This window comes from Chelonia mydas, chromosome 1, assembly GCF_015237465.2.
Source record: "Chelonia mydas isolate rCheMyd1 chromosome 1, rCheMyd1.pri.v2, whole genome shotgun sequence".
Taxonomy (NCBI): Eukaryota; Metazoa; Chordata; order Testudines; family Cheloniidae; genus Chelonia; species Chelonia mydas.
Window position 1 is genome coordinate 341,759,660 of NC_057849.1, and position 23,097 is coordinate 341,782,756.

Sequence of the window (23,097 nt, forward strand, 5' to 3'; positions counted from 1 at the left end):
CCAAGGGTTGTGGTGGATTCTCCATTCCTGACAATTTTTAAATCGGGATTGGATGTTTTTCTAAAACATCTGCTCTAGGAATTATTTTGCAAATGTTGTAGGGCCTGTGTTATACAGGAGGTCAGATCAGATGATCACAGTGGTCCCTTCTGGCCTTGGAATCTATGAATGCATGTCTTGGATAATACATTTCTCTCTTTGGGCCTGATGCAGAGGCCAGTGGAAGTCTTCAATGTTTCTGTTGACTCCAGTGGGTTTCGGCTCAGGTCCCTGCTCCACAGAAAGCATATCGCATAGGCAGAGGCTGTGCAAGCTTCCCCATGCTACCCACCAATATTCTTCAACCCTGAGCTAGATGGTTGAGGGGGAATCACTTCTTAGGGGAAAGGGTAATTGGTTCTCTGTCACCCTTGGCCTCTCTGTAACAGCTGCCAATTATGGCAGTGGTTTTGTGCTGTCCCACTAGAAATTGGCCTGGTCCCACCAGCTCATTTCATACAGGCCATCGAACAGCCATCCAATTGTAGCACTATTATTATTAAACATTTATATTACAGTGATGGCCAAAGGCCCCAATTAAGGTTTGAACTGCCCTGCACTTGATGCAGTACAGACACAGATAAAGCGATACGTAGGACTTGTCTACACTTAAAACACTGTGGTGGGGCCGCTGTAGCGCTTCAGTGAAGCTGCTACCAACACCAAAGGCAGGGGTTCTTGTGTCAGTGCAGGTACTCCACCTCCCCGAGAGACAGTAGCTAGGTCAGTGGGAGTGCTGTCTACAACGGGGTTAGGGCAGTTTAACGGCTTTGCTCAGGGATGCGGACTTTTCGACAGTTATCCTGACCTAATTTCCTAGTCTAGACCAGGCCTAAGTGTGTGCGAACCAACCCAGCAACCAAATAGCTGGTGCGGGAACTGGTAGAGATCCTATGATGATGGGGCACTGGACAAGTGTCTGTAAGTCCCGTCCTATGGAGTGTATTAACCCCATTATATCCTTGGGTCAAAATCTATGTAATATGAGACATTCCTATGTAGCTTTATTCCTAATATATTTCCAATGAGCAATTTTACTCAGTCCTTACTCAGCACAACTTCCATTGTCTTAAACAGGAGTTTGCCTGAGTCAGGCCCTCAGGATTTGGCCCTTTGTTAATAGTTCTATCAGGCACAACACAAAACAGTGATGCTGAAAACAAAAACTTTTATTCTCTCCTCTGTCAGTTTCAAGCGCTAACATTTATTCCCTTGAAAAGCTGTAGGACGTCCGGTTTCCTGGCAAGCTGCCGTGCAAATGTTCCAGTGTCGTCCAGAGAGTCCTGCAATCCAGCCTGCAGGAGAAGCCACACACAGGCTGCGTGCTGGCCTGCACAGGCCATGTGCAGGGCTGTAAGGAGACAGGACATTAACATGGAAATGAAATCCGCAACAGGGATTTGTATTTCATATGCAACGCAAATGTCAGACTCCCAGCAAAGGGAATTAATCCAGGAAAAACTGGCCACGGATGAGTAATGACTTTAATTCTTTTTTCAATTATCACATGCAATCAGTGCCCTGCATTCTGCAGTCCTGGGCCTTGAAACTGCACTGCTGTGTCCATTATGGATGCAGACAACAGGAATGGGAAATTAAATAAGAATGTTTCGGTTTGTTTTGCGCAGCAAGGAGCTGCCACGTTCAAATAAAGCACTATCCGCCTAATCCCGTACAATATCACTAGCAAGAATGACAATCCAAGATCCTTCAATCAATGGGTGCCACTTTCACAGGAGACCGGCCCCAGCAACCTACAGAATCTGGCCCTGAGAGTCTTGGTAAGGAAAGAGAAGATCTGTACTGTGTGTGTGGCTAAGCTGTGTAACGGCTGATTCCATCCACAGAATCCATGGAACACACAGGATCAGCTCTGGTGTACATTGATGGGTAGATGCTCCATTGATTTCAGTGGAGCTATGCAGAGGTAGGATCAGTTGCAGATCTGGCACACGGTCCCTAACCATACAGTGTACCATGTGCAGGGCCATGCCGGGAGGGGGGTGGGGGGGGGCGGAGGCCCGGGACAAATCAGCCTGTATGGCCCCCCGTTAACATTTTTTATACAGGTGAAATCTGGTGTGGGGAGGAAACACCAGTGCAGGGGGGTGGGGGACGATGGAGAGTCACAGGATGGCACCTGAGCTGGGGTGAGGGGGCCCCCTATGCTGGGGGTCCCGGAGAAGGGAGGGGTCCGGGGTGGAAGTGCAATGGATGGGGTCAGCCTGGCGCTAGCGTGTTCCGGCGGTGCTGGAAGCTGGCGGCTCGTGCAACAGCGGCCGAGCGAGAAAAATAAATACAACGCACACTTCCTGCTGGTGAGTGTGGACCCAACCCCTGCTGCCAGCACCAGGCCCCCCGTTAAACCCCCGGGCCAGCCTGGCCCCCCAGGCACCCCAACACTCCCCCCGGGCCAGCCTAGTGCCCCCCACTCAACACACACACACTGAAGTGAGGGGCCCCCCAAAGCGCAGGGCCCAGAGCACTCACCCCGATTCGCCATACTCAAGGGACGGCTCTGACCATGTGTCAGTCTTGCAGAGTAGCAAGGCTGCAGCATGTTGACCAGGCTGTAAGTGGGTTCTAGCATGGCTGTTGTACTGCTTGCACTTTGTCCTGATAGCTAGGTTAGCCAGTCCACCGGCCTTCTTTCTTGGTCCAATCCTGCTAGGTGCCAAGGGCCTTCTGCAGACTGCTGAGAGCCTTCCACTTGCTCTCAAATCAACTGGGAGCTGAGGATGTTCAGCGTCTTGCAAGAGACACTCAGCACCTCACAGCTCTCTGTACAGGAGGATACCCCAAAGTACATGACAGACACCCACAATCCCCTGTCACTAGCACGAACAGCTGAGGCAGCGTGGGATAGAGGTCCAGGCTAAGCCAGAACACAGTAGGGCGTCAAGGAGTGAATGAGCAAGAGTGGCTGACTCAAGGTCATGGAGGAAAAAATGCAGCTGTACAGGTGACCTGAACCACTTGCACTGTAACCGGGGCAGGTGAGTGTAACAGAGACTGAACACACCTGATCTATATGTAGACTGGGAGAGAGAGCGTCTGTGGGAGAGAGAAAGAGACTGACTGATTGACTGGCTGATGAGGGGAGTGTTCATGATGATTTTAAAAACAAGTATTTAGACCAACCTGATCACTCTGGAGAAGCCATGAGTTGCCAGTTTTGGCGGCGTTGAAAACCATTTCATTTTTAGAAGCAATAATCCGAAGGGTGACTCATTTATTATTGTGCACAGATGACACTGCCAATTCAATGCAATTACTACGGTGACAAGCTTTGCATCCAAATTCCACTTACTATTCATTTACAAGTCATACACCTGGCACTGGCTGAAGATTAGGCATTGAACACACTGTGCTGTGATCTTTCTGGGGCAGGGATCCTGTCTTCTTACCTGTTTTTAAAGTGCCCTCTGCAGCACTGATGCTCTAGAAACAACAACCAACCAAAGGGCCTTACCAGATCGACTTTTCCCATCTCTAGCATGCAGATCAGCGCCGAGGGACAAGAGCATTTGGATGGTACTTGTATGTCCTTCCTGCAGTTTTAAGCACAAACACAACTGTTGCATGATTGTTAAGCAGAACCAGCCCTTTAAATCTTTCATTTGTGAGCCTAATATAACCTACAGGAGTGGGAACAGAAAAATTCCTCTGTAAAGCAATGTTTATAAGAGCTCTCTATATGGCCAATGAGCAGCACCATAAGCAAACTGGCAAACCTTCGGAGAGCTATAGATACAGGTGCAGATTCTTGTGTCCAGTCAAGGAGCAGAGAGGTGGGGGCTGCGGCTCCCTGATCCTGGGGCCAACGAGGGTCTGCCTCAGCCCCTGGCATATCTTAGAGCAGCGGCAAGCTGTACTTGTCTGCCAATATCCCCAAGGGGCTACTCCAGCAGCTGGAGATCACCAAAGCACAGCTGTGTTCCTGCCACATCGCCTCTTCCCCAGGAACATCTCCCGCACAGAGACAGAGCTACTAGGACAGGTCTATGCCACTCAGCAATTCTCCCTATGCAGGGGGAATTCTCCACTAGCAGATAAACTATATTCACTGTCCCTTTGTGCTGCCACAGCCGTGCCGAGACACCAGAGCAGGGCTGAGACTCTGGCCATCGACCAGCACTTGTGAGTGACATTTGTGATGGCCTCGCATGCCTATTAGAGCTCTTTTGCCGTAACAGCGGTAAGCAGAATTGCAGGGGTTCCCCTATGATTTAATTGCTTCTGTCAATCAAGATTATTGTCCTTAAAACCTGTAGAGCAGGCTCCTGCCGTAACCCACACTAAATTGCACAGCCATGTTTACAAAATGAGAGAGAGAGCGTAGGACCCAATCCGGTCAGGTGCTGAGCGCTCTCAGCTCCCACATGGGAATGCTCATCACCTTACTGTGAGTACCAGTGAAAGATCCCTTTTCAAATGCTGGAGACTGAAATCCTCAACCTATCCACTGAACAGGTATAGTATGGGCAGTTTGTCCCACACACCCTGCTAGTTAACCTGAACTCTGACGGAGTGGGAATCACCTCTAGGGGTGAAAGGATTATTTTTTGATCCTTACCCGCTCAGCTGAAACTGCCAACAGAGAAGCCCATTATTGCTAACTGTGGTGGTGGGTTTTTTGATGTGGATCCCTGTCTCCTGTATCAAGGGTTCCACCAATTCACTTATTGGCCACCCCAGTCAGGTATGTAACAACAGAAAGCATGCAGGCCAGCCCAGGGGTCTAGTAGAACCAAGTTGCTGCTGCCACACAAGGAATTTAGAGTCAGCATATCCCTTCTTCACTAAGCCAGCAGAGGAAAAACACGCAGCCCCGTAAGGGAAGGGAATGGCGCTCTCCAGCCATCCTTTCTGCTCCATTCTGGGAATGCACCACTCTGAGCAGAGGGATGGTATGTCACTAAGATGCACAGCCTCTGAAACAGAGACAGGCCCAGGCTGCAAAGTTCAGATACGCAGCTGGATCAGGAACCAAGCTTGAGAGAGTTCAGCTTGGACCACGCTCTGCTTTTAGAGCAATGCTGAATCCTGCAAGATCCTCCTGCAAAATACACCAGAATCCTGGAGCCTCTGAATGCCACGAGTCCTGTTATTCAGTAGAGTTCAACTGGCATGACAAGTGGAATTCAAAGGCCCCAGGACTGAAGGTCTGTGTCTGCTCTGAGGATTTTAAAGAATTTTCCCACTGTTGCTTTATCACCAGTACAGCTCCACCCAGGCTAGCAAAGGCAGGAGAGCTCATGTAGAATGACCCCTAGTGACAAGGCCTAAAGACACTTCTTGTTAGCATGTTAGTCCATTTAAGGCAGTGGCCCCCAACCTTTCTGTTGCTATAGAATATTCATGTTTCCAGAAGAGTGTGGCGGGCGCCGGCTGACCAGCCGCCGAAATGCCGCCGAGAAGCGGTGTCATCGAGAAGCGTCGCCACCAAAATGCCGCCGAGAAGCTGCAGCATTTCAGTGGCGATGCTTCTTGGCGTTGCCACTTCTGGGCGGCATTTCAGTGGCTGGTTGTCCGGCGGAAGCGCTCCCTTGTCAGTAGGCGGGCGCACATAAATGCCTAAGGCCATGTCTACACTACGGGGTCTACAGCAGCACAGCCCCATAGCACAGACAGCCTACAGTGAGAGAAGGGGCTTTTCCATTACTGCAGGAATACTACTGCCCTGAGCAATGGCAGCTAGATATACAGTAGCATTCTTCCATCAGCCTCGCTGTGTTTTGCACTGGGGCTCAGGGAGGCATTGCTACGGTGCTCAGGAGCTTTCATACCCCTTAGTGCCATAGCTATGTCAACCTACATTTGAACTATAGACCAGGCCTGAATCCAATTGCTTTTATCCTCTGCTGGCCAGTCAGCCCTAGAATCCTCGATTTACTGTTAACAATACAAACACTGGCAGCTGATGATTTGTTAAAAGGATTAGGCTTCATTAGGAAACTGTGTTTTCTCCCATACTGGAAATCTAGTCTGATTACTACAGAAGTCTAGGATTGCCACTAGTGGGTGTGTGTTTTAGATGAGAGACCTTTGTCTTATTAATAGCTTCCAACTGAGCTGGATTTGCTATCTATTTGCATTAGCCCTGAGGGCACTGGCATTTTCCAAAGGATTTCTATGATATTTGTAGAATCTTAGAAGAACCCAGAGATTGCCTCAGTGACATGGACTAATGATCCATCGAGTCCTGGATCTTCTCCCTGGCTGTAGCCAATTTTGGATGCTTCAGAGGAAAATTTAACCCTCCCATTTCCCCTAAATAATGCATCTGGATTTGGCTGTTTCTTCCTCACCTGCGCTAATTAGGCTTTGTTCTGCAGCATGAATGTGGATAGCCCTTATTTGTACCTCCCCTCCCCTTTACTGTAAAAGCTGCATATTCCCTCTGCTCACAGCACCCAGTGCACTACTGCACGCACACACCGACAGCAATAAAAATCGTGAGCTAGCAGATGGCTTAGCTACAACGGCCTTAGCAGCAAATTGAGTTGAAAGCATAATTTGATTTTAATGTATTTATAAATGCACAAAAACCTCAAAACAAATTAGGCTGCACAGTGCAAGTGACACTGATTCTCAGAGAGGAACAAAAAACCATCAAACATTTTTGCAAATCAAACGGTGTAGTTATTTGCCATGGCAGAGCTGGGACCTTTTCCAAAGCACATTTACAGTCACACACCCTCCCTCCCCCACACTATAAAATGCAACCTTGGCAACCAAGAGGACTTTCAACCAGTGCAGCCGAGGTAGCAGCTGAGGTAGGCCAGCTGGGGCTCCTCCAGCCACAGGGGGCAGGAGGAAAGGAAGGGAGGGCGCTTGGGGCTCCGGCGGGCAGAGGAGGGGGGACTTGGGTGGAAGGGGTGGGCTCAGGGGGCTAGCCTCCCCGAAGGGGGGGTTCACCCGCTGCCCACGGCAGAAGTTGTACCATTCTGCAAGGTGCTAACTGAGCCAGTCTTCAGATGGCACTCAGGGCAAAGACCATGCTGACATATCCCATCATCTCTCTTATGGCATGTCAGCTGACAGCTGCATTGCACAGGGAGCAATCAAAAGGAGGCAAACCTTGGCTGCATAATGTAGCGCCGTGAGTTGGATTGATGTTGCTCTCTCATTGACATCGGCACCGAGATCAGAGACAAGGAACCGGATGGCTTCGTCCTGGGCCGTGACTGCTGCCTGGTGCAAAGGCCGAGCACCTACAGCATCTGCAGCGGTATAACAGACCTAGCGGGTGGGAAATAAGGACCCATGAACAGCTGTGCCAAATTGCCACGAATGATCGCCAACTTGTGTACCGACAATGGGTCCGGCCATTGCCATGACAATGACAATAATGAAAACACATATTTTACTCATCCATCAAAAAAATTACTCACCCTACTCCAGCAGGATTATGTAATGCTGGGATAAAACCTGTGTGCGTGTGTACATTTGCATCAGCTCATTTACCAAGCTTTGGAAATGATTAGCAAAGGCTTCTGGGCCCAGTTCTCCTTTCCTTTCCACTGGTGTAAATCAGGAGAAACTTTACTGACATCAATGAAGCTACACCTTTATAAAACCATTGTCTTTCCAAATGCATGCAACACAGTAGTCTAGTTACAACAAGGTCATCATTTCACAGTATGCTAGACACTAACATCTAGCAAATCAAAGGAGTCTGGTCCCAACATGTAAAGGGACGCTATCAAGTCAAATTTGGATTTGCAAATGTGTTTGTACAGCCCCAATTCTCATGAAGGCCTTCAGGCACTATCATAATGTGTGTTATACTTAATCATAATCATACTGTTCCGTTATTTCTTTTAATTAAATTTCAGTTGAAAGAGTTTAAGACAAGCAAACATTCCCCTTTTAAGTGCCGCCAGGTCTCACAATTTTATAGCAAGTCTTGTGCCTATATTTAGTATTTTTCTTAAAACCCCAGCTTCTGGAGTCATGTGAACAGCTTTCATTTAAAACACAAGTATGTTTTTAGCTTTGATGGCTAGCATAGAAAATTTTGAAGACCAGAAGGCAAATAAAAAGAATGCAAAATGCATTAATACTGTCACGGACCAGGATGTGTGTGGTTAGGCCCAGTGGCTGGAGCAGCAGCAGTCAGGCCTAGTGTTGTGAGCAGTGGCGGTCAAGAACCAGAAGTCAGAGTCAAGGACTAGAGCAGGGCTGGCACAGGAGCGATCACAGCTTGCATGCATACGTGCTGAGCAGCCATTGGCCTAATGGCTGCTGCTGGGCTTAAGAGCACATCTGTTGGTTCCTCCAGCCAATTGGGCTGTCTGGCTAATCAAGTGATTCTGCTGCAAGCCACCTGTGCTTCAACTGAGAGTCCTCTGTTGCTCACTAGGGAGGCAGAGCCAGCTGGTCCCAGGCTCAGCCACAAACCCTAATTTCTGACAATTTTTTTAAAAAAAAAATCTGATGATTCTTAAGCCAATTTCCTGATTTTGAGGGGCTGATGCTTGATTTTTGAAAACCTGAAGTTGGCAGTTCTGCCTGTTTAGCATTTGCCATCCAAACATTGCAGCACCAAGCCAGCGCACGAGGACCAGAAATGAAACTGTCTAGGAAACGAACAGTCTCTTCCCATTGTCCATGCGGTGAGAAATGCAAATGCAAACCAACTTCACAAACAGTGAGAAATAAATTAGATTTTTTTTAATACTTTGAGGGTTTCATAGTCTAAGTTGACAACAGTACATAAGTAATGAAGTGTTTGTTATTTTGAATATACAACTGGATCTAACAACAGCCCTTTGAGCCTTTTAGAAGGAAATCAGAGGTCACTGGGAAAAAATACTGGGAGCTACAGCTGTTATAGGCAGAGAAAGTTCGCTTCCAACATAACCACAGCAGGAAATCTACTGGTCCTTGTAAATCTACTGCCAGAAGAAACTCTGCAAGTATGGTTTAAGCATAGGCTAGAGAGCCAGGAATGCCCGGGTTTTAATCTCAGCTTTGACACCAGCTCCTTCTGTAGCTTTGGGCAAGTAAGTCACTTTACCCACCCTGTGCCTCAGTTTCCCCATCTGTAAAATGGGGATGAGACTTACATCCCTATGTCACAGGAGTGTTAGTGATGATCTGTTACCTAGCTAGTATTTATACAAATCATTATGGGGCAGGTGGATAGCTCAGTGGTTTGAGCATTAGCCTGCTAAACCCAGGGTTGTGAGTTCAATCCTTGAGCAGGCCATTTAGGGATCTGGGGCAAAAATTGGGGATTGGCCCTGCTTTGAGCAGGGGGTTGGACTAGATGACCTCCTGAGGTCCCGTCCAACCCTGATATTCTATGATTCCGAAGAGGTAAAGCTCTAAGGCCCAGATTCACAAAGGTACTTAGGCACCTAGCTTCCATTGAAATCACCGGTCGTTAGGTGCTTACATACCTTGGGGAATCTGGGCCTAAGTATTGATCATTAGGGTCAGACTGTGAAGGCCTTCTTGCTGCTCATGAGTAGCCCCCTGAGCCAACGATAACTTGGTAACAGCTCATCAGTGGGAGTCATGGGCACACATTCTGGTCTTTAGTGGAATCACCACCATTAGCCACACCACTCACTTTTTACTCAGTCCTTCCATTAGCTTCAGGGGGAGTTTGCCTGAGTAAAGCCCTCCAGATATGGCCCCATACAAGTACAAGAGCTAATATCGTTCTCTTTGGTGGGTGGCGTTTTGTAACCGGAACCTGGAGAAAAGGCAGCGTGGATCTCTTGACACCATACCTTATGCTTTTCTAGAAGTAGCTGGGCTATGTCAATGTGCCCGTTCTGTATCGCGTCCATAAAGGGAGTCACTCCGCATTTGTCCCTGCTGTCAGGTTCATATGGGCACCTTGGAAAGATCATAAAACACATGCTTGAAACCGGTGCACTCAGGGCTGCTTTGTGTTGTCGGAGCAGGTCATAGTAGCTGGACTGTCTCATTGTATTTGACCAGAAGGCTTTAGACCTGTACGTGAGGCATTCCAGCTAAAATGATCACATGCCCCTCTCTCTTTGTCCTGTGTTGTATCGTATTGGGTGTTGGCATGTGCCTTTAGAGTGACCCTGATCTCTTTGGGGCAGAGAGCTGTGATTTGTTTGGCTCAATTCCTGCAGGGTGAATTTCTCCCCCATGCATAAGAGGGGCAGAAAGTCTATACGCCACTTACATCATACTTAAAGTCTCCGAATAGAACTTCTGTGGGAGATAAGTGGCGCACAGGCCCTGGGCTGGCACAGAAATTAATTGCATCCTTATTGCACAGTGTACAAACATGGCACTACATACATCATTATTATTGTGAGCCAAATCCCAAGGACGGACTCAGGCAGAAATCTCATTAGAACGAATGGGAATTCAACCTGAGTAAAGACTGAGTCAAAACTGAGAATCTGGCTCAGTGACAACACAGTGGATCAAATCCACCCCATGCCAATTGTAAACCAGAGTTTAGCGGGGCTGGGAAGGGTGTGAAGTCTGATACTGGGGAGGGTGTGGATGGAGATGGCTAGAGCCTCCCTTCTTCCAAGTGCAGCTTCAACAGTGGGCAGCACTGGTAAGGAAGGAAGTGTGGCCAGAATGATTCAATGCAGTTTTCCAGAAGACTCTCCAATGCCAGGACTCTATGGAGCCTCAGGCAGAAAATACAGATAGAAAGCAAGAAAGAAGGTGATGCCCTCATCTCAGGGTGAACCCCTGTATTGTGGCACAGTGGGTCTCCCTGGTGCAGGCAAATGCAGTAGCTGGGCTCAGTCAAGCCCAGAGGAATTACAGCAGGGATAAACTAGGCCCAGATGGTTCTCTCCTTGTTGTAAGGACCCAGGCTGGTTATGTAATTGGGGCCTATGTCACAGTGAATTCTGAGGCAATCCAGGGAGTAAATACATTTGAAATCACCATAATCAGCTGTGAAAAGTGAGAGGAAATTGATAGGTTCTCAGGGCTCACAATTGTGCAGCTGGGATTTCTCAATGGCATCAATGTTCTCGGTGTCTGTTTAGTCAAGCAGGCCATGTGCTGTAAATGAAAGGGGGGAATGGGCTGGGAGGAGGGAAGGGAGAAAGAGTGGGTGTGTGTGGGTGGTTAAATTTCACAAAAAAATTGGGTCAGGAAGCCTGCTTACCGCTCAAGAAGTGCTTTCACTACGTCAAAACAGCCGTGCATTGCTGCGAGAGAGAGGAAGTGGATGGTAATTCATGTTTTCATGTTTCCTGCCACCTACAAAGGAAAAATAAGTGGGTCTGTTCCCCTTTGGGCTTATTTGTGATGTATAAAGAAGCCCTGAAAGATTTTTAATTGAAACCTTTTACTGCTTGTTATTTTTACATTAGACGTATCAGGAATATCCAATCATCTCTATGTCCTCCAAGGACTCTCCAGACAAAACAGGAGAGAGAAGTGAAGTGGAAGCTCTGTTTGCCCTGAACTGAAGAAAGAGAGAGAGAGCGAGTGTACAGAACAAAGAGTTTTAAACAGTCTGAAAAATATTCCCTTCCACTCTCAATTGCTCAGGTTTTGCTTCCTTGATAATTCAGCCGGACATGTTTGGTGCACGGCACAGTACAACACACTGGCCACTGGGAGCTGAGAACAGAGATGCTAAGAACATGCACTTAGCACATCTCCAGTCATCAAGTCTCCTGGGGGAAAATCCCATGGTAAAAAGGATCTGAATTGCAAATGTAAAATCCTCTCTGGCCTTCTTAATACATGATACTGCAGCAAAATGGAAAACGAACCCTATTTTTTTCCTTTGTAGGCCGCCTTCATATAATAAAACCAAACTCACAGCTGCTAATATCAGGTTATTTACTCATTTTGATTAAGGAGGACAACACAGTAAATGTTCTGGTCCCCACAGCCAACCACAGAACTGCAGCTGAAGAAGAGCTCTCAGCATATGTTGCACACAAGTGATAGTCTGAGCTTTAACAGCAGCATTGCCAACCTCAAGAGATCAAACAATCATGAGGCAGACCCTCAAAAATCACAAAATTGAAAAAATCATGAGATTTTTAGTCTGTCTTTTAACTTTGTAACTCCCCTCGATTCCTCTGTCACTACGTGTGTGACAATTTTGGGCTGAAAATTACTGTCTTCTGTCCAGGTACACCAGCAGCACTTCCGTGCCTCCCGCTAGCCTGGGACCTCTCCACCTGAGACCCAGCAGCGCTACTTCCCTGACTTCCCATCTCCCAACCTCCAGCTGCCCTAGGACTTTATCTCTGCTGTAGGGCCATATGCGAAGGCAAGGCTCAGTGGCAGGGCACATCTGTGTCCTTAGCCCCAAGGCCCCTTCACAGAGCTCTGCCCCCGTGCCCAGCCCTGAAAATCATGAGATCGGTGGAGTTTCTCATGTCACTGCAACAGTTTCTCCTGCAGGCACCAAAATCCTGTGACATGATCAGTTTGTGAGGTGGCAACGCTGCCTTCCCGTGGCTGCTAGAACAGGACTCCCCTTCTCCATCATCATCCCCAAGCTGGGGAGCTGCCACTAAATCCCCTCCATCTCCTGCCCCATCACTGTTCTCTCCGCCCCCCTCAGCCTCCCTCCTGCCCCCCATACTCCTTTGCTCCTCCAACTCCTCTGCACTCCCTGCAGCCTTCCTCCTGCCCCCCACCACTTCTCTGCAACTCCCTTCTCAGCCTTCCCCTGCATCCCATTCATCTGCAACCCCTAAATCTGCCCCCTGCTCCCCATCGTTCTCCTCGTCCACCCTTCACAGTGTCTCTGCTGCGCCTCACAGTCCCTGTGTTCTATCCAGCCCTCTGGGCCGTTCTGCCTGTGGACACGGCTTCTATCTCATTGCAGACAGTGGGAGGTGGCAGCCATCTTTATTAAGGGTAGCCTCGTTCTACAGGCAGATAGACTGTAGGGAAATGGTGGCCGTCTTGCTGGCTTCAAAGCTCAGCCCCACTGACAATTATAGGAGATGGCGGCCATTTTGAATAATTCACGAGTTGGTGCCTTTTGCTGTGTTTTCACCCCTAAAATCACTAGGGTCATGATAAAATTGTGGAAGTTGGCAACACTGTAATAGAAACAGTCAAACAATGAAGCTGGTGTGTTGTGGTCATGGTTTATAGCACTGATCAGTCACAATGAGTTCCCCATCTTTTGTTGTACCCACCCATTGTCTTGTCTTATACTCAGACTGCAAACTCTTTGGGGCAGTGACTATCTTTTTGTTACGTGTGTCTTCAGGGCCCAGCGTAATAGAGCCCTGATCGCTAATTTGGGTATCTAGGCATTACTCTTGTCCTTGCTGAGCAGGGTGGTGGAGGAGTAGGTAGGAGATGTCTCCCATTCACACCCACATCTCTCAGGGTGACAGCTGGGTGCCAAATGGGAATGCACCTCACACAAATGGGAGGGGGGTTTGGGGCAGCAGCAATCCCCCAGCCCTGGGGAGAGCTGGGCACCCCCATGTGTGAACCAGCATCTACAGGGCCCTGCTACTTTGGGGGGGGGCAGGGGGGCGCGGAGCCTCTCTGCCCCCCAATATGAGCTGAGATCTAGAGGGGGCAGAGCATCCCATTTCCCATGCTGCCTCCAGCAGCGGGGAAGGGGCTGGAGGCTCACCCTTCCCCCAGTACTGCTGCTTCTAGGGGTAAAGGGAGGTCAGAGCAGTGCAGGGGAGTGTAGGGAGGAAAGAAGGAGGGGCCAGAGCTATACAATAGGGGATGTGGGGCCTTCAGCTCTACCCCCTTCCCAACTTCCCCACATCCACACACTCTGTTTCTGTCCTCCATTCAAAACAAGTCCCCACAGTGCTGAGACTGGGATGGGGAGCTGGGAACAAGCATGTTCGGTACATGGAACAGGCACATAATGCAGAAACTGGCATGCAAAGCTGAGAACAGGTGTACTCTACATGGCACTACACACAGCACTAAGATTGTGGTTGGGAACTGAGAACAGGCAGGCTCAGAGCATGGCTCAAACACATTGCTGAGACTCGGGTAAGGAGCTATTGTAACAGGCTGAATTCATCTCCTATGGGGTGGTCTCATTCAGCTGACAACATCTCACTGAGATGAATGAGCCATTTCACACCTGAGTCTGTTATGTTGCAGAAGGACATGAGAGCTCATTCCCCATACACCAGGCCCAGATCTGCATTTCCATTCTCCTGCCCCACTCTCCTGCCTGCAGCTGGTATGTGGACTTTTGACAGCCACACCATCTTCCCACCTCCCCATGCCCCCTCCAAGCTTACCAGGGGCATGGAGTGGCAAGGAGCAGAGTTATGGACACCCAGTGGTGCCTCATGAGCCTCAGGAATATTTAGTTCAGCTGCATTCAAACCTCTGAAAGCCAGGAAACCAAGAGTTAAAGTAAAGCAAATAAACTTCAGAAATCCAGGAAGTACAGAAGGTGGATGCCACCCCCGCAAAGCAACCTTAGCTCTCTCTGCCCTCTTTGAGTGATGATCCAGTACACCCAGAGTACACACCAGCATTCTACAGAACACTCTGAGAACAGAGCACGTGAGCACTGTTGAACAAAGTCTAACAAACACTTTCTCTTCGCTAAAGCAAAACTCAGGTTTAGATCAGGTGTCGCAAACTGGAGCTACCTACACTACACCTGGGCCCACACTCAAACATTGAGCCCACTCCCCACAAACCACTCTAGACTTGATAAATGTTACCATCCCTTCACCCTTGCCTTGAGGATTCCTTCTGATACATGGCCTTCACTCGCCCCTCACTAAGCCCCAGAGCCCACCACACTGCTGACAGTCCCCATGGCAAGAATACCCCTATGCACTGCTACTGACATAGACGACAGAGCTCAGCACTGAAATAAGCTATGCTTGATACCGGAAGGTACACATGGCCTTTTCTCACATTGCAGTCACAGCTCTGCCGAGCTGTTCTAACTGGTCCCTCTACCATTCTGTACGCTTACACCCCACACTGCGAATGGAGCTCCAGCACTTACACATTAAATGCTGGAATTCAAATCTATGGAACACAACACAATGATGGCACATTCTCCTAATCCTTCCTCATATCTACTTATTCTAGACTCATACATTTTAAGGCCAGAGGGACTATTAACTAGTCTTACCTCCTATATAACATAGGTCAGAGAATTCCATACAGTTACTGGTGTGTTGCACCTAATACCTTGTGTTTGATTCTAGCAGCTTCCAGAAAGGCTTGACTTGAAGACTCCAAAAGATGGAGAATCCACTATTTCCCTTCGCTGTTTGTTAAGTTTTGCACCATCCTTACTGACTCATTCCCAGGGGCTATTGCCAGCTCCAGAGGGGCAGAATTAAGGTTGTGTTGTGGGGGTGACGTGAATCTTAAGAGTTCATTTTTTTGATTTTCAGAGGTTTGAGCGTAGCTGAACTCAACATTCTGGAAGGGCACAAGACACAGCCAGGCAACCTTAACTCTGCGTTAGTAAAATTTTGGGGCATTTAGTTAATTAATCCTGAAAGTACTCATGTGAGGCCTGGCAAGTATTATCCCCACTCACAGATTGTTAAACTGAGGCACCAAGCTGTTAAGGGACAGTGAGTGAGGGAATGAGGATCCGATCACTAGCCCCTACTCCCTACCATGCACATGATTAATGTTATTAGAATATAAGGCACACTTTGCACAGGTGTAAAAGGACTATATAACATGCTAGGCAGTGGAGAATCAGGCCTGCATGCTAATCCACGTATGCTCCCAGTCTATTAACAGCTCCAACATCCAGCACTGATTATTCATACCCCTAGAAGGAATACATTATCACCCTTCACACAGGCATAGATCAAAACTGCCGTTTTAGGGGCAACTGCAAGTGATAAAAATTATAGCCTTATGCTCTTCTAATCCCTGAATGACACAAACTCTTCTGGGGCCATTAGAAGTAGGGTCCATACCTGCCGTGTGCAGAGGAGTTCTCTTTATTTTGCTTTCTGTGTTCCAGCTGCTCGGAGATACAGTAAGCAAGTACTGGATGATTTGTGGATCACCCTCTCGACTTGCTATATGGAAGCAATTCCAGCCATCTTTGTTCTTTAACAATGGGTTTGCTCCATGCTCAATGAGATCTTTAATCACCTCCACGTTCTTCCTGGTGCAAGCCATCATGAGAGGAGTCCTTGAAAAGAGAAGGGAGAATAAAAACACATTGCATCCTCATTATACCACCAACTGCTCCACAGCCCGCCTATTAAGATCCAGACTCCATTGCTGTAACAACTGAGTTTGAAGCAAGATTTAAGCTTGATCGTGGCCAAAGAGGGTTCTAGCACAGTGTGTGGGTGCAGGTCACTTGCCAGGATCATCTGGGTATACCTCATTTAATCATTTCCCTGGCATTTGCAGGGACCTCCAGCAGGTCCCTCCTGGTCTCTGCCTATGGCACGAAACAGTCTAGTCTCTTGTGGGCTGCAATATTTTGGTTGTTGGGTTTAGTTTGAGGATGCTGGATGGTGTTGGTGGCCTGTGACATACAGCAGGTCAGACTGGCTGATCTAGTGTTTCCTTCTGGCCTGTGATTCTATGACAGTTTGGCCAGCCAGTGTGGACTAGGACTATGGACCTAGTGAATGCGGTGTTATCATCTTATCCTCTTGCAGCCAGCCTAACGACAGGATAGATGATCTACTAAAGCCACTACAATCTAGGGGAGATCTCCTTTAGTTCAAGTGATCAAGGTGCTTTTGAAATCAAAGTCCAGGATTCTATCCCCAATGCTACATGTGGATGGTCTGGCTGATCATCAGCACGCCTGGACAGGTGCAGCATCTGAACTCATGACAGATTCTAGAGCACCATTTTCTCACAGTTAGTTTGTCCACTGTGCACCCTGGCTGGCTGTGCCACTTGGGCCCAAGTGAGTTTCAACCAGTTGAAACATTGCTACAGCAGAATAACTGGAGAAAGAGCCAAAGGGCTGACACTGGAAAATCTTCTCATCACAAGGAACCAATCAATTTTATGGGCACACTGGCATACCAACACGCTCTTGTTTTCCACTAAAATAAGAGAGAAAAGAAAGGCAGTTTGAGATTTTCTGTTGTAGCTGCAGCTGGTCAGATCAGTACTTTTTACCCCCTACCATCCCATTCCCTTCATCAGCATCGATAGGTGTGACTGTAGATAACAAACCACAAATTGGACAAACCCCTCTTCCAAGTCAATATGCACAAGCCTCACAGTGAGGTACTCATGCGGGGCAATCAGCACAAGTGTGATTCTTCATACATTTTTTTTTAACATTAAAGACTGTCCTCATTACATTGTGGTGTGAAAACTTGATAAGACTGTGGATTGCACTGGCATCTTCCTAAGGCCTTGAGGACCACCCCCAATTGAGGACCACCCCCAATAATAAAAGTAATGACTACCTGTACTTAATATTGTGACCCCTCCATCTGAGAATCTCAGTGTCTCTCATAAGCATTAACAACCACACTTATGTCCAGTAGAGAAGTAAAGAATTCTCATTCTCATTTTACAGATGGGGTAACTGTGATACAGTGTGACTTGCTGAAGCCCATAGCAAGTCAGTGGCAGAATCAAGAACAGAACCCACATAGCTTGACACCCAGTCTGACATCCTAACCGCAAGACCCTCCTTTTATATGTAAGTAAAATAAGTGCATACAAGTGTAATAATATTTGATTTGATGGTATTGCCCCTTTTTTAATTTAACTGCAATAAACTATATTTTCACCCCAATGCCACAGTCCACATTTGAGTATCAGGACACTAATTTGGGCACCACCTGACTCGCATCTGATTCTTGCAGTCACTTATGCACATGCTTAACTTTACACATGTGAGTAATCCCATTGACTTCAATGGCACTATTCACATGCAAGCGTGCCTAGTGATTACAGGGTCAGGACCTACATTTGCAGTCTCCTAGTATTTCTTTCACCCTTGCAGTCAGGGCCAGATTAACCTTTTGTGGGCCCGGCACCAAACATATTTGTGGGCCCCCATGGAGGCAATGGAGCATAGCGCAGAGAGGTCAGTCCCCAGAGCAAGGCCAGCCAGGGGCAATGGGGCATGGCATGGCAACAGCAGCCTCACTCCGCCCAGCCCAGTGCAAGGGCACTGTTTACAAACCGGCAGTTGCCAGATGCACAGTGGCCCACCTGGTCCTATGCTGCCAGCATGCCCCTTTCCCTCAGAGGGCAGGCCCATCCTGCGCCACACAGCCCCCCCCAACCAACACTCCCCAACTCCCTATGGCCAGAGCCCCCCTGGACCCACTATGCCCAGCACCCCTCCCGCCCGACCCCTCCACAAACGCACAGCGCCCTGCACAACACCACCCTGCCCAGCGCCCCCCTGCCCACAACCGCCCAGCACCCCCTGTAGAACCCTCATTCCCTAGTGCCCCAACACACACATCTTCCCTGCCCCCTCACAGCCCAGCATCCCCCCAGACCCCTAAGAGACCCGCTCCCCCACGCCCTGCCTCCCGGCCTCACCGGCCCTGCTGGGAGGCGACTGTCTGCCAGGCTGAGCTGGCAGCGCAGCCAGGGCTGGTCCCAGGGCAGCGAATCGCTCTAGCCCCTTGAGAGTGGAGCGATCAGCTGAGCCAGGGCCTGGAGAGGCCCAGCCAAACCCCCATTCCCCCCCACTGTCGTCCCCCCGCACCGGCTGAGACCTGAGGCTGGCCAGGCTTCTGCACCAGTTCTAGGCGGCTCAGCTCTGGGGAGACAGGCGGGGCCCCAGAGGTGACGGGAAGCAGAGACTGCCCGGAGCCAGAGATGCACTGGAGGCCAGCCAGGGGGCAGAGAGAAGCAGGGGGGTGGGGACAGGGATGGAGAGGAGCCCTCGGCCAGCCAGTGGGCAGGCTGAGGGGAGCAAGTGGTGGGCGGCGGAGCCAGCGGGATCTCGGGGCGCAGTGCAAGCGGAGCAGGCCAGGGCCCCTTCTGAGCATGGGCCTGGCTACAATGGTGCCACTGGCAGTGGGTACTTTTTGAGCATTCTCGTGAACTCCAAGCAGATCAGAAGACACTGTCCCTGTCCCCAAGTAGTTTACAACCTAAACTAATCCTCTGCTGCACTAACATGTCTCTAGACAAACAGCAGCAGCAAAGGTGCCAAGCCTACCAGCCAGCACCACATTCAGCGCAATGAGGTGTTAAATTCAGTCTAGCTGGACCATATAAACACGAACAGAATGAAGAATTGACAAGTCTCAACAACACTCCACTAAATCCTCTCCCTTTTATTCCCAGGATGGGATTATAGCCTACTTATTCTTGGGAGATTTCTTCAATTCAATCTAGGGCAGACACCCCCGAGGTTGTCTCTCTCCCTTCGCCCTTAGAATGTTTCTCTTTCGTTTTACAATCTCACCTCCTCTTTGATGCCATGAGGGAGCGACACATAGTGTCTTTTTTTTTTAACAGCTGCTACATGCAGTCTGGTATCTCAGAGGGCATGCTGCATAGTCATATACGGTCTGTGCCTTAGTCCTGACAAGACCATTGCATTACCCAGCGCCTTCCACGGAAGGCTGGTTACTGCAGATTGCACGCAATTTGCAGCAGAAAACTGCCACTTGGCTGGCTGGGCTGCTGCCGCACAGTCACCCTTAGCTGCTCCTTCACTGGCTTGATTTTGTCAGCCTACATGCCAGTTTAAGGGACGATAACGTGACATCGGCTTGATTGAAGTACGTAACTTTTGACTAAATACAGGCCAAGAATGGGTGCATAATAAATCATAATGTATTACAAAAGGGAGGGAGGGAAACAAATCCCTTAAAGTAAACTCTAGAAAGTTCTCCACTGATTTCCTGGCAGTACTGTATTGTTTCTCACGATACAAACTGAAGAACTTGGTCTAGCCTTGTTTTCAATGTCCCAAACAAAGAGGCCTCCACCATTTTCACAGCATAAAGAGTCTAAGCTCTTTTCTCAGGTTATACCTACACTACACAGCCTATGCTGGCATTGCCCCTATTGCAGATGCAATGTACCTCGACCAAACCAGGACATCTGCTGGTGTAGGAACAGCCCCTCCCCAAATAACATTAACAATGCTGACAGAAGCACTCTTCTTTCGGCATAGCTGCGTCTACACTGACTGTTTGGTTTGCATAGCTGTGTCACTAGAGGTGTGGTTTTTCCACACCCATGACCAACACAGCTACCCAGTATAAGTTTTAAGTGTAGACCAGGCCTCAGGTTTTAAACTGGGGCATGGGGTGAGTGGATGTATATTTCTGTTAAGGGTAAATCTTTTCCCTGTTGCCCAATTTTGTCATGCGTTGCATGAATAGTATCTGTGTGCCCAGAGAGTTTAGTAATTGGGTAAATAAGTAAAGTGAATACTAGATCTCACTTTCAGGAAGTTTTCCCATACTACTTCTTACATTTATCTTTTTACCGCACTAACCTGATATTAGCAATGATTTAACAATTCAACTGCTAGCATAGATGGGACGAAACTCTTTGACACTGACAGAAAGCACAATGTATTCTCAAGTAGGCAGAGATTTAATCTTCTCTTTGCTAAACTATGCATAGTATATGTAAGGCCACAGATTGGCATGCATCAATCCCAATGCAACTGGATTCCAGGGCCAGAGACTGGGCAAACAAGTATGTATTGTTGCTTTTGGAATTTGTAGGAATGAAAGGTGCCATGGGAATATAAAGGTATCAACATATCTAGATTTGCTATGTGAGACAAGTATCTTCCCCTGCTCATGCTTATTATGTCAATGTCAGGAGTACTAAACAGACTAATGATTTGTAATAAGAATTAGGTCAGTGCCTCCTATTCATGCTCTAATTTCAACTTTAAATATTAACTGAGAATTCTTTGCTGCCTCACGTGATGGAAATCCTGTCCCACCACCACCTTGGTGAATAATGCAGCTTCCTTCCCTTGCAGTAATACTTTACATTTATATAGCAATTTTAATCTGATAATATTATTATTTGTATTACCATATCGTTATTTGTGTTATCAGGTCCCCACTGTGCTAACCATTTTAAGTGCTTTGCAAATATCAGTTTATTAAGGCTCACTATACCACTCAGAAGTAGGTATTATTATCTGCCCATGAATTTCTCATTCACTCATCCTTTCATCTGGGCGCCCTAGATTTTAAAGGTGGAAAAACAAGCCAAAAAAGGGTTAGTGATTTGACTGGGGTCAATCAGTGAGTCAGTGGGAGATCTGGATTAGATTATGATTCCTGGACCTATGCGCCAACTATTAGACAATGCTCCCCCACCATCCCCCAAACACATTTATAACACTAGCCAGATCCTACAGTGAAACAAGCCAGTGACTTACCAGTCTGCCTTTTTCAAGCAGTCTATCCTTGCACCTTTATCCAGCAGATACAACACACAATCCCTGTGACCCATGGAAGCCGCTTCGTGGAGGGGCCTTTTGTAATCATTATTAAACATTTCAATGTCCATTTCCAAGGCTTCTACTAAATAGGTCAGAACATTCAGGTGACCGTGCCTGGCTGCATAGTGCAGTAGAGTATCCCCAGATTTCCCATAGTGTTTCCGCCGCACTTCCTTGCTCATTTCCTCATCTCTCTGCAACTCCTCTTTGAAAAGGTCTAGCCTGCCTTCTTGAATCAGCCTGAGAAGTTGTTTCTGATTTTCTGCTTCAGCCATAGAGAAACATGTGGCTCCTAAGACACTAAAACAAACAACAATAACAAGCAAGTTAGGGACAGGGAGATTACAAAATAAAATTAGTGATGAGATTTTAAAGGCTAATTGGAAAATCTATTATCATAAAAACAGTCTTAATATAAATCCAAAGCAAAGATGTCTCCCACCAAATGAATCAAAGGTGGCAAGTCTGTGATATCTGACATCACTGTGTGAAAATATCCACAGGAAAATATCGAGAGACGGTGTATGTTTGTGAGCAAGTGGAGGTTCCTAAGTGGGCAGGGAAACTTAAGTGGATAAGAAATTCTTACAATCAGTGTCATAAAAATAGCTTTTATAAATAAAAATGCTCCCCCCGCATACCTGAACTGAAGATGTAGTAAATAAGTCAGTAAATAAATCAGTTTTGGATCATATGCATAAAGACAGCAGTTATTATTTAATACCAGGCTTTTCAACAGTCAGCCATAAAATTATCATCTTAACAAAGCTAAAAAAGCTTGTGGGATCAGCTACACAAAATTAAAAAGACCCAAGCCACTTGCATGTGTCACATTAAAATGGTTAAAGGCTCACACCAGGCACACCAGAGTCCACTGACGGCTTCTATAGCTGCTGCTGCTGCTGGGCTGTGCTGCACTGAACTCCTTCCCCTTACACGAGCTGTCTTCTTCTTGTGGACAAATAGCGTTTGCCCTGACACTTTATTTTAGGAACACTATGATCGCTGCTTTGTAACAGAGCTATGGGAAGAGACCTGCATCCCTATCTCAGGGCTGGATGATTTAAATCTGCCTGAGCAAATGGATCAGATTAGGCTAGTGGGTAGAGCTGCAGCTGGTAGGGGGACCATATGTCCCATTTTGGCCAGCACAGTCCCTTTTTGTAAGCCCTGTCCTGGTCCTCCCGACTTTTTTTTTTCAAATGGAGGCATTTGTCTCCTCTTGTTCTTGCCAACCTGATCAGTTGGCAAGGGCAAAAGAGGACAAATCCAGTGCGGCGGAAAGTGCGGGGTGGGCAAGCGGAGATGCCAGCCCCTCACCAGGGGAGGAGGCGGGGGGTGGGTGGGTGCAGAGAGTTCCAGCATGTGGAGGAGGGGGCTGGCACGGTTTCAGCAACGGGCAATGGCCTCCTGAGGGGGGCCCTGCAGGGTTCCAGTGACACACAACAGCCGAGGGGGGGAGGCCGCAGGGTTCCAGTGACCAGCCAGAGCATCGCATGGGGGTTGGGTAGGCCCCCGGGCGAGCAGCTCAGCGTGTCCCGTTTTCTCTTTGGGAAATATGGTCACCCTAGCGAGTGGGGACTTTGGAGACCTTAGTTCAAGTCCCTGCGTGGCTGGTAGCCAGACGGGTGATGTTGGGCAAGTCACTTTACTAATCTGTCCCTCGGTTTCCGCATCTGTAAAATGGGGATACCAATCTCTTC

General features: G+C 48.1%; 1 protein-coding gene across 5 annotated transcripts; it reads right to left on the minus strand.

The window, feature by feature from the left end:
* Window positions 1-1,190: 1,190 nt before the first annotated feature.
* ANKRD16 (ankyrin repeat domain 16) lies at window positions 1,191-22,604 on the minus strand. Of its 5 annotated transcripts, none has more exons than XM_037889397.2 (8): window positions 22,260-22,604; window positions 21,332-21,694; window positions 15,933-16,153; window positions 11,168-11,210; window positions 9,786-9,894; window positions 7,123-7,284; window positions 3,512-3,590; window positions 1,191-1,390 (listed from the first exon to the last, which is right to left on the minus strand). In XM_037889397.2, exons 2-8 carry the CDS (start codon window positions 21,667-21,669, stop codon window positions 1,230-1,232), a joined length of 1,113 nt encoding a protein of 370 aa, XP_037745325.1. In that variant the 5' UTR covers window positions 21,670-21,694; window positions 22,260-22,604; the 3' UTR covers window positions 1,191-1,229. The 5 variants fall into 5 exon arrangements, with proteins under 5 accessions (XP_037745325.1, XP_037745326.1, XP_037745324.1 ...); XM_037889398.2 differs by having other exon boundaries at window positions 21,332-21,686; window positions 22,251-22,604; XM_037889396.2 differs by having other exon boundaries at window positions 22,249-22,604.
* Between the last annotated feature and the right edge of the window lie 493 nt (window positions 22,605-23,097).

Coding starts and splice junctions, on each gene's coding strand:
- ANKRD16 (XM_037889397.2), bottom strand. CDS start 21,669: ATGGCTGAAGCAGAAAATCAGAAACAACTTCTCAGGCTGATTCAAGAA. Junction 9,895..11,167: donor GTGAAAGCACTTCTTGAGCG/GTAAGCAGGCTT, acceptor GATCTTTCCAAG/GTGCCCATATGAACCTGACA. Junction 1,391..3,511: donor AGATGGGAAAAGTCGATCTG/GTAAGGCCCTTT, acceptor GTCTCCTTACAG/CCCTGCACATGGCCTGTGCA.